General features: G+C 32.6%; 1 protein-coding gene and 1 long non-coding RNA gene across 4 annotated transcripts; one reads left to right on the top strand and one right to left on the bottom strand.

The window, feature by feature from the left end:
* Window positions 1-433: 433 nt before the first annotated feature.
* LOC105798074 (CBS domain-containing protein CBSCBSPB3) lies at window positions 434-7,127 on the bottom strand. 3 transcript variants are annotated; one of them, XM_012627972.2, is made up of 14 exons: window positions 6,836-7,127; window positions 6,577-6,745; window positions 6,335-6,467; window positions 5,461-5,619; window positions 4,480-4,558; window positions 4,260-4,373; window positions 4,029-4,095; window positions 3,172-3,277; window positions 3,035-3,093; window positions 2,427-2,536; window positions 2,216-2,349; window positions 1,894-1,976; window positions 1,683-1,772; window positions 434-916 (listed from the first exon to the last, which is right to left on the bottom strand). In XM_012627972.2, the coding sequence occupies exons 1-14, from the start codon at window positions 6,949-6,951 to the stop codon at window positions 743-745; spliced, it is 1,593 nt and encodes a 530-aa protein (XP_012483426.1). In that variant the 5' UTR covers window positions 6,952-7,127; the 3' UTR covers window positions 434-742. The 3 variants fall into 3 exon arrangements, with proteins under 3 accessions (XP_012483426.1, XP_012483428.1, XP_012483427.1); XM_012627974.2 differs by having other exon boundaries at window positions 5,473-5,619; XM_012627973.2 differs by having other exon boundaries at window positions 5,467-5,619; window positions 6,836-7,126.
* A 980-nt stretch (window positions 7,128-8,107) lies between these two features.
* On the top strand, window positions 8,108-11,451 carry LOC128032390 (uncharacterized). The gene is made up of 3 exons (XR_008188481.1): window positions 8,108-8,338; window positions 9,064-9,134; window positions 11,383-11,451. It is a non-coding gene; the product is annotated as an uncharacterized LOC128032390 (long non-coding RNA).
* Window positions 11,452-11,898: the final 447 nt, after the last annotated feature.

The raw sequence follows: 11,898 nt of genomic DNA, 5'->3' as shown, positions 1-11,898 counted from the left end.
AATGTTATTTGAACCAAACAAGACCAATCAATATACTAATCTAAAAAGTAACTTTGAACCAATTAGACCAAAAATCAATACGGACCAACTGAACTGAGGTTTTTTTTTTTTAATTTTAATAATTTTTTAATCAAACTGATTGGACCGATAACCTCACCGATCCCAATATAAAAACCAATAGTCTACACTACACAATTTTCTTCTAACTAATAACGGCTCACCCAACATAACAAATGTCCAAAATGGACAAACCAATAAATTCTTTACATAATTGTGGAAACAAAATATATTGTTTTATTTAACCCAACAGTTCACGATGCCTTACCAACATACTCAAACTTACATCTATCAGCAATGTCAGCCACGCCCTAAATATGAAGAAAATTTGTGTTTCTTGCGAAAAGTAGATCAGAATAAATCTCCACCGCACATCTTTCAGAATTTGCCCTCAGATAACTCAAGCATGGAATACTTAAACATCCATACATATGTACATGGCAGTGCTTCATTGAGTCACTGAAAGAATGTCAAAATAGTATACAATGATGCTCAAATACCCTAACAAGTGCTTTTCCTTCATAGATTCTGAGTTACATACAAGTGGAACAAAAATGATTTCTGTGGACTGTATAAAGAACTTAAGTTCGTACCTTCTACCCCCGATTAACTTTCATTGCCTTGCCTAATTAATCAATGCTACGATTCATATTATGTTGTTGTTGGCAGATAAATTAGCATAACCTCACAATTCTGAACGCTTTAAGTAGACAAGTACGCCGATGCTGGTCAGGACAACAGTACCTGCCAATAAACCCAAGTGCAAAGGTACCCCTGCGCTGCTTCTCTTGGCACTTGCAATTGGTTCTGATTGTAATTGCTCAGCTGACTCGGAAAAATCCAGATGCAATCTTAACACCTGTGCCAAAGGAAGACAATTATAAATTTAGAATAATATATCAGCAGCAACTACTCCTCATTTCTCTTATCAACATTTAATTTTTTTTTTCCTTTTATCTTGTGCCTACTTTGAAAACCGCACCAGGCTACTCCCAACACCAGCTTCAGCAAATTTCCGATGTGTGAGATGAAATAACTCACAAAGCTGGGTTCATGAACTTGTCTTGTTACTTGGAGTAAATAATATGAAAACTAATTTTTTATACAAATAATAATCTTTTAGGGCGGCTTAGTCGGGTGGAAAAGTGGAGAAATGGAAGGAGAGAGCGGAAAAGTGAAAAGAAAACAAATTTTGAGAGTGCTTTATTTGAAAGAAAATAGGAGACATGATCATTTTTCATCCTAATGCATAAAAATCAATCCTTTCAAATTGGAATTATGAGGAGAGAAAATGGAAGAGAAGTGTATATTAGTTCAAAATTATGCATTTTTCAAATGTTTTATTGTCTTTCCTTTAATTTTTCAACTCTACCAAGCAATGGATGGAAAGAAAATTACTTTATTTTTCATTTTTCCATATTTCCTACCAAGCACATCCGTGGAAAAAAAAGATCTTTTCCATCTTTCTATTTTTATACCCCTTTAAATTTTCAGCTTTCCAATTTTCTTTCCACTCTACCAACCAAAGCCTTAGTGAAGTGAAAACAAGAGGAAACCAACAACAGAAAATAAATAGGATGGTCAAACAAGAGGGAAGCAATAGTCTAATACAAACAATGCGATACCTTCTTTCCTATGGATCTAGCACTGTTAACCGCAGCAACAAGATCAGTATCATTGGTAAGTAGAACCTTGTCACCTTCATCATCTTTATACTATATAAAAAACAAGAGAAAAAAAAATAAAGAAAAGAATCAATGTATGAATGAAAACAAACAAGAAAATTTGAAAAAACCACGGGAAGTACAAAATAAATAAATAAACCCAAGAACTAACCAAAAGCTGAGGATGTCTATTATCATTACTGGAAGCAGTTCTTTGCATTACAGCTGATAAAAGCTCGTTTAAATTCTCAGTACCTGAAGAACAAAATACAAATATGATGCTTTTGAAAGCATACAACATAATGGAGAAAAAATACTAGCAAAGCCTTCAACATGGTTGCTTAATATTCAGCTATAGCCTATAGAATATTTCTTTGTTTTCAATACAGAAGTCCAGGTATCAGTTCATTGTTGCTTCTAGGTATGAAATGACGTATTTATATAAATTCAGATAATTTTCCGCTGAAAGCAGCTTGACATACAGTGTTACATACCAAAACTGAATCGATGTAGACGACCCTTAAGATCCTCAAATTTGAAAGAAAATGAGTTCCCGTGGCCAAGGGAATGATGGGGTGATAGTTTTCCAGCATCTGCACCATCCAATGCCATGACTGCAGACATTTCACTGAAATGAACACTCTGTACGGTTAATTCCACAGTATAAACAGGTTTGGATCATAAATGAGGCAGAATGAGTAATACCTGTGTGTGTCATAATCACCTGGCGGATCTAAAGCAAGGGCAGAATCCCAGAATTTTTGCATCATTGTGCTTGACACTTCATTAAGAGCAACTCCAGAGCTACTTTCAACCTTAAAGTAAAAAATTTTGAAAACAAAAGAAAAAATAGTGAGAATGTGATTCTTGCTCTTTTCTCACATGGGTTGAAAGGAAATTCATGGTTCAGAGTAAATATAAACCTGGTTTATCGAGGCTCTGTTTTGTTTTTTCTTTTGCTATTTGCTTTTAGGAATTAAAAAAGCACTTCAAGAAAAATAATTTTTTTTGGATAATTAAAAACCATAATTATATATTTCGTAGAAAAAAAGCATTTTTACTTCTATATAGAATACTTATGCGAGTGTTGGGGTTAGATTCTAGTTATTGGTTAATTTTCTAATAGATTCTTATCTTCCTTTTTAGAAACATTTATGAAGCAAAAAAGGAGATGGGAAAAAGAAAAGGCAACAATGAAATAAACCCTAAGTAAATAATCTTCCCCTTAGCCTAAAAGCAATTGCCTAAATATACAATTCACAAACACAAAATAAATAAGAGTCTGAAATACATAAAAATCGCATCATGCATACCATAGAAATTGCTGCATGAGTTATATCCAGAACATCCAAACAAGCAGCAACATTTCCATCTGCATAACAGCCATTTCCGTGCATATCAACAAGAAAGAACTGTGATTCTAAAACTATATAAAAAGACCAAAGCTCACCTTTGTCTAGAACAGGAAGATGTAAAAACTTTCCATCATGCATTAAATGCAGTGCGTCAAGGATTGTTGTTTCTACTGTCACACATTCAGGGTTGGGTGTCATCACCTATAAGATAAAGAAAACATTAGTCTGGTTATAACAAGTATCAAAAGCTTATTCATCAAAAACGAAAGTATCAAAAGTTTTTTATCAAAAAAGAAAGCATAAAAAATTTGGAACCAGAAACCATTTACGCTAAAAAAATTTGCACTTAAATCCTGGACCCATCTTGTGTAAAAAATACATGATATAAATTGCACATTCCATTCCAAGGCCAGATACCAGCAATACAATTAAGCAAAGTTGAGATGCAATATATATGTAACTGATCCTTTCGAAAGAATTAGAACTTAAAAGAACCAAAAAATTTTCATGTTCCAAATTAATTTAATCATTCCATGCAACATAAACCACTGTAACTGTCCAAAGTAAAGCTATAGGAGTAACTACAATTAACAATCAAAACTCAGACACCACTAAAAAGAGGTTACTGAAAACATGCAATTAAATTCTGGATAGCCACTATTACAACATATATGTAAAGAAACAAAGGATAACCACTGGAATACTCTTGAAAACAATATCAAGATATTCCTCCACAGATAACAAAACTATTTATGAAAATTGTCAAGCACAAGAATTTTATATAAATGCTAAGCATATATTATTTACCAATGTACATATGCACAATAGAGTTAAAGCTCAGTTTAATATACACACAATTTCAAATGAAGGTTAATATCTCCTGTAAACATCAGTGGAGGGTAAATAACGAAGACTATACTGTACATCAAAAAAAAAAAATCAAGAACTGAACCTTTTCCACCGGAGTAAGTTCAGGAGACAGGTTTTGTGCCACAACTCGCATAAGGATATCCTTTGAACTGCAGTTCATAGCATTAAAGAAACCATAAGAAATCACAATATATGTCAAATGACTCAAAACAGACCTTTAAATCCACACTAAATACATGTAATAGTGCAAAAGATCTCAAACACTAATACTAATGAATTCATGAAAGTATTGTAAAGAGTAAGAAGGTGTTACGTTAGTATCCCCTGAATTTTGTTCCCTGTAACTGTAACAACTGAATTAACCCGCAAGTCCCTCATCTTTTTTGCAGCAACACAGACAGGGTCTGATGATGAAACAACTGCAACACTGAAAAAGGAAGAAGGTACAAAGGCTGGTAAAGAAAATAATAAAAAGAGCATGACTAATAGAAAATTGCATTTCGACACATCAGACAGCTGAGATAAAAAGTTACTCTGAATTTTCAGCAATGATACTAGACAAGGATGGCTTGAACATCCGCTCCCTCAAAGTTTCCATGAAGGCATGTGATGCTGAAAAGAACATGACAAACAAAACAAAATGTCAACCAAGAAATCACAGGTTTCAGTCTGTATGGTAAGAGCAGTAATCTATATGCTTGATCACATGTCTTGTTCAAAGATATATTGCTAATAAATATGAACCTTCCTTAATCTCTATAAGTATAAAGAAATATAATAGCAAGGAAACTGAAATTATAAAAGTTTTAATTTGAACGATTTAAATCATGCCCTTCTCTCTTGATATATAAATTAGGAATACCAACAAACTGCTATTCAGTATGATACCTACAAAACTTTAACAAATAATTTCCTCACTCAAAAGGTAAATCCTATGAATGTTATATTACAAACATGGACACAATTGTTGTGACAATAGAGACGGATGTCAAACACAGGATTTCTGACAAGTCAAGACTTGTCTCTACACTGAAAATAGAAGAAGTGTACTGTTGTTCGACCCAAAACCCCCTCAGAAAAAAAAAATAGATAAATGATTTCACCAAAGGCCTTAAACAACTAGGATAAGCACTATTTTATCCATGCACATAGAAGGCCATAACTTTTCATAAAGGTACCTTACATGCTCTTAACCAATTTTAGTTCATGAGAAAAGAAAAGGGGTTAAAACCAACTACCCAAGACCTGTTTATTAGTTATCTACTTTCACCACATCATCTTCTCAGCATTACTGTTGATATCACATCTAAAAGCACAAAATCTCATTGAATTACATGTCTCTTTCTTCCAATCACTCCTTCCTCTCTCCCTCTCTATTCTCTATTTTCTCCAGAAGATAAATATTGCTGGAACAACAGAGACAATATGAAGAGCTTCTCAAATATATGCATGCAGTAGCATTGAATCATTAGAATGTTATAGCCTTCAATCCCAAAGAAAACAAATTAACCAACCAGAACCTTTACTTCCATTTTGGTCCACTGAAGAGGCAATTGCATTTCCTTGCTCAACAGCCTTCTCCATTCTTGAGATAGCATCATAAAGGCATTTTGTAATATCCAACATGGCAATGACTTCACCATTTTCCACAACAGGGAGATGCCTGAATTTTCCTGTCAAAGAACCATTGAATGAGATGACTTACATGTGTGTACACTAGCACTAAAAGTTTAATAACGATTCTGCTATTGTAAATTTGTAATAAACCTTAGTGCAACTGTGGCATGTATCAAGTCAATGATTCGCAGTTCTACCATTAATTAGAGAAATTCTACAGTAGTTCCCTGACAAAGTGAAATTAACAAACGACCATGGACAACATAAAACCTTACAAAGTGATTGTTAAGGACTCCTTAAAACTGTAAGACTTACTTATAATTGAAGGCTATGACAAAAATACTTATCAGAAAATAATAATAAATTTACTAAATCCCAACAGTCACCTCAAGTTCTGCCCATTATATAAAACATCCACTTCTGTCAAGGGTTAAATCAAAGCCTAACGTTTGATGGTAACAGATAATTCCCAACCTAACCCGTCAAGCCAGCTATAACAAGACACTGCATGAAAATATAAATTCGACAACAAATCTTGGTTTTGTCTTGTATCTTTCTCACATGCAATTAGCTACGAACGAGCTTCAGCACATGAACATACAATCACCATTAAACTTTACAAACATATCAAAGTTCCTTCCAAATACCGTAAAAAATCAACAATATAACAGGTTTTTTCGTCCAACACCATTGGAATATAACCAATTATTTCTAAAAAAATATTTTAAAAAAACAATTGGGTTATGTGCCGAACATAACATACTCAACTACCTTGAACCATCTTCTGAAGTGCCTCAATGGCCAAAGAGTCTGCCGAAACAAAAATTGGACTAGGCGTCATGATCTTAGATACAACTGTCTGCTCTGGCTTCAACCCTTCCCCTATTACTCTAGTGGCAACGTCCTGGCGATGATACATATATATATATATATATATATATATATATATATATATATTAACATGGTTATAAAAAAACAATGAGGCAAGCAAAATAAAGAAGGAAAAAAAGTACCTTGTCAGTAACGATCCCGGAGAGTAAGGCATTAGAATCGGTGAGCAACACAGCATTGACACGACGGGCTGCCATCCGCCTACAAGCCTCAGACACGGTGGTTCCTTCCGGGATGGTGAGGGCTTTGGATAACCTCAGCTTTTTCACCGTCCTCTCACCAGGGATGGAACTAACAAAATGAAACAAGGTCATTGGGTAAATTCATACTTCAAAATGTAATAATATTAACAGATAAGAAAAAAAAAAAAAGGAAACTAACGAAGGAGACATGGGCTTGGCATGGTTGAAGGAATGAGACTTCTTAGTGCTATTTGATCTTCTTTTTTGAGAATCCCGGCGGGTTGTTGACGCCGGAGGCACCGTCTGGCTGCTCATTTCCACAAATTTTTGTTTGTTCACGATATCTAAATTGAATCAAAATAAGTTTTCTGAAGATGAATTGATAGATAGATAGATAGATAGATAGATTGAGAAAGAGAGGTTATCAGAGAATAGGAAATTAAGTGGTCATTTCTGTTTGACCACTCCCTTTCTCATCCCTCGTGGCCGGTTTCAGGGCTTCACCACCATGATTTTATTTTATTTTTTCAAAAAGTATTTTTTAAGGCAACCTATTTTTCTCAAGTTCAAATATATGATTTTCTTTATTTGAAAACAATTTTCTTTTTTTTAAAAGATTTTTAAAATTAAGTAAATTATTACCTTTCAAAAAAAATAATTTTGAAAATAACAATTAAAAACAATTAATCAAATAATTAATATCTCGACCAATTGTGCATAATTTTAATTGATATACTAACAAATTTACCCTTCAATATTTACATATTTTATTATTATATCAATCAAAATCATGTGTAATTGATAGAAAATATTATTATCCTGATAAATTGTACATTGTTGCTCACTTTTGACATCTATAAGGATTAAATTTTGGAATGTACCAATTTGCTAAATTTCAAATTGAGAGGTGAAAAGATGTTTTACCAAAATATTTTTTTAAAAATAAAATTAAGAAAGAAAGTAGAATTTTAAATTATTATTAGTTAATAAATATGAATTTTAAGATCAGATAAATTCATAAAAGAAGTATATTAGGATTATCCATTATTTTAGACTCATAAAATAATTTTATTTTATTTTATTTCATCTTAAAATATAAATATTTTTATTATTACGATACAAAGGAGAAAGGGAATGACATAATTTGAACCTATGTCATACTAATATCATACCAAAGCTAATATTCCACTTTAAGTAAATCTTAGACACAATAAATAAGTAAATATTTTGTATGATAGTATTCCGTTTTTTTATTAGTAATCCTCATATAAACTTAGTTTTTTATATATATAAATGTGTAATTTGATACATGAATTTTGATTTGTGCAATTATGTAAATGAATTCCTTTTGAGTAAAATATCAAGGCTTCTTATTGTAATATTAAAACAAAACAAAAACACCCTTCCACACCTAGCATTCTCACAGCCACATGTGGAGATCCAACTATAAACAACAAAATTAACACATGAAAAGCATAACTCTTAAAGACAAGAAAAATAAATGAAGAGCCTCGATCAAAACGGAAGGGTGATTCAAAACACAACAAAGAAAACCCATCTAGCTTCCCCTGAGAACAAAACTTAGCATCAATTGTCTTTCTACAAAATTTCGTTCTTCTGATAGATAAATACGCTGCTGCAGATAAACTAGAATCAAACATCCACCGTTGGTCCCGTTCTACCAGATCCGTCGCTTCTCCAGGTACGTTCTCTACCCAAAGTTAAGGACTTTCAAAGTTGAAACCTATTTGTGCAAGCTTATGAGCAACTGCATTTGATTCCCGATTTTTGTGTTGAAAAGAAATAGAATTGAAAACTAGGGCCTTCATTTTAATTTCCTCAATATAGGTCCCAATCTCAAATCTATCTCAAGTCCTTTTTTGGATCTTTACTACGATTGTTCTTGAATCCCCCTCCATTACCACCTCCTGAAAACCCATTTTTATCGAAAAATCCAGCACTTGGAGACATGTTAAGGCTTCCGCCAAGAAAGCATCCACTACATGGTTGTTTACCACCACTCTATTTCCCATGACTAACACCTAATTATCCTGGATTACAAACCCCAAACATGATTCACGATTTTGAGGTTTGAACGCCGCATCAAAATTAACTTTTACTTTCAAATCGTTCGGGGGAAACCATTTCATTGTAGTAGGTCTTGTTTATCCAATAACTTCATGTTCACAAGCTCTATCGCTTGCATGAAACACTGAATTTTTGAATTGATATCTTGAAATGTTTGCCTTTTTCTTTCCATGAAAAATTTATTGCAAGCAAACCAAAGGGACCATAGCATTATTATTATTCTACCATAGGTAATATAACAATTCTTCTGTAAAATATATTCAAACCAATCCCAAAAATTATCATACTGAGGGGTTAATACCCAACTAAGTCCCAATTTGTTCCATACCTCTACTGCAGGACCACAAACTGTCATTACATGTAGCATAGATTCTGGCAGCAATCCAAATCGTAGACAGATAGGAGTACGGGTGAGCATTCGATCGAATCAAATAAAAAATTTTCGAGTTAATCAAGTTTTCGAATCTCGTTTTATCATCCTAACTTTATTTGAAGTTTTCTCGAATCGAGTCGAGTGAGATGGAATTCGAATCGAATCGAATTGAATATATTTGTTCGAGTTAAATTTTAAAAAATAATTTTGGGTCCTTGTAACCACTGTCACCCATCGTAATAAAATTTTTTATTAACTTTCATCACCTCATAATTTATTTATTAATTTTTTATATACTGGTTAGCTTATTTGCTTGCTTAGTTATTTCAATTATCTTCAAATTCTTGTCACTATGTATTTTGGAATTAAAAATATATTAAATGTAAAAATATGATTTTTAATAAAAGTTATTTTAAAATAAAATGTGAAATTGATACCAATATAAAATTTTAACACGAATATTTATGGCATAATTAATAATTCAATAATTCAATAATATAAATAATATAAAATGTGAAATTTAATTTAATAATATAAATAGTAGATATAAATAAAATTATTACTATTTATGTTTAGTGATTTTTTTTTGGATAATTTTGATTTTTTATTTGAGAGTAAAGGGTGAGAAGTAAAAGTTTAGGAGGAAAATAAAAAGTTTTGGGGAATAAAAGTTTGAGAAAAGTAAATAGGGGAAGTAAAATTTTGGAGGAAAATATTAAAAAAATTGGAGGGGGAGGGTTTGGGGTAGATGAGAGGTGGAATGGGAAGGGAATAAAAGTTTTAGGGGAAAAGTGGGAGGGAGTAAAAATTTGGGGGGAAAATAAAAGGTTTTGAGGGGTTTTGGGAGTAAAATTTTGAGAAAAAGTAAATGGGAGAGTAAATTTTTGGTGGGAAATGGATTTTGGGTAGATTGGGGGGTTGGGAGGGGAGGGGAGTAAAAGTTTTGGGGGAAAAGTGGGAAGGAGTAAAAGTTTTGAGGGAAAAGTAAAAAGGTTTGGGAGTTTGGGGTAAAAATGTAAAATATTATAGTTTGATATTCGAATTATTCGAGTTATTCGAATTCGAAAACTCAACTCGATTCGAACTCGAAATTTGTAAAAAAATTTGAGTTGATCCGAATAACTCGATTAACTCGAATAACTCGATTCGTTTAACTCAAAATTCGAATTTTTTTCGATTTTTTCGAGTCGAATCGAGTTTTGCTCACCCCTAGATAGGAGAAGAGAAAATTCTTCGATTGTAAAGGTTGTAGGCTTTAGGGATAAAATTGTTTAAGAATTTTCATGTAGCAATCTTAATCTTTGAAGGGATGTTTAAAACCCATAGCTTTTTGTAAAGTGCGATCATGTTTTGAGCAGTAGCATTAGGGTCAGTTTGTTTGTTGAGAGTCTTGTATCCACTCCTAACAAAATACTCTCCTGAGTTGTTGTAACATCCAAAAAATCGGGGGTTAGTAGAATTGGGTTTGTGAATCGAGAGAGAGTAATCATGCCTTAATTTTTTAAAATAAATATTTCAAATTATATCAAGAATGAGTTATTGGTTTGATGGTTAAACATTAGTGATTTTAACCTTAAGGTCCTAACTTCAATTCCCTTTCCATGTAAATAATTTAATTTTTTTACAAAAACCCCTTATTTTAATGTGTGGCTTATCCAAGCCTAGTTAACCTAGGTATAAAGATTATTTTTTTTTACTAATAATCAACCTTTAATTCTCCTCCTCATTGCCCTAGTCGTTCCTCTCATTCTCTTTGATTTTAATTTTTTTTTCTTTCCTCCATTGTTGTCGTTGCCTACACCTAGTTTTACCGTCTCTTTCACTTTTGTTTTTCCTTTTTCTTTTTGCCACAAGATTTGTTAACATATTCTCCACCATATTGCTGTCATTTTTCCTCATTAAAATTAGCCCCAAATCTAAAATCTTGAACTCCAAGATCAATCCGAAACATTGTCAAGAAAGTGTATTTGTCGTTTCTCTCGACTAACTTGGGTAAGGTCTCTTCTTTATTAAATTTCTTAATTAAAATTATCCATTAAAAACCTAAATTTCTAGAACTGGAATTTGGGGGATTTTAAATGATTTCAAAGGTATTTTTCCAAAATTTAATGAGACCTCAAACCGTTTTAAAATTCAACCCCAATTTTGGCCACCATGGGTGGTGGTGCGTGCGCCTATGTGCAAGAAAGGGGGTTGTTTTGTGTCTTGATTCTTGCTTATATTTTTCCAGCATTAATTTGATTTATTGAACCCTCCTAATCAGCTTTTAAACCCATTTCAATTAGGGAAAAACATTCTTGACCGATCAGCCATTCGGATCCCACAAATCATGAGGCGTAAGTGCAATTAAGGGTAACTAGTTTGTTATTTCGACACAGTTGTTGGGTAGAGGTTATGATTTGATTAAATGAAGGAATTTAATCATTAATTAGCTACTGATTTTCCAGTATATTATTGAATTAGGTGCTGACCCAAATGCCCCAAACCATCCGTAAAGGCGAAGAATGATTATACGCGTACGGTTTGCATCGATACAGTGTAAGGAATCTAACTAGTTTGGATTCATAAAATAGTTATAATTTCAAAGATTGGTTTGAACTCATAAATGGTTGTTTGGGGGCTGGTTTAATTGTAAATTGATTGAATTCATACTGAATTTTGGTTTAGGTTCGTTTAAGGAATTATTAAGGAAAATTGGAAGATTCGCTAGTGTGCTGCAAGGAAGCAAAAAATAATGTGTGGGTCCCAAACTCATAAAATTGTTTGAAAATGTTAAATATCATGTTATATATGATAAATTA

Source organism: Gossypium raimondii, chromosome 9, assembly GCF_025698545.1.
Source record: "Gossypium raimondii isolate GPD5lz chromosome 9, ASM2569854v1, whole genome shotgun sequence".
NCBI lineage: Eukaryota > Viridiplantae > Streptophyta > Magnoliopsida > Malvales > Malvaceae > Gossypium > Gossypium raimondii.
Note: the sequence above shows the minus strand (reverse complement) of the source record. Positions and strands in the feature narration are given on the sequence as shown.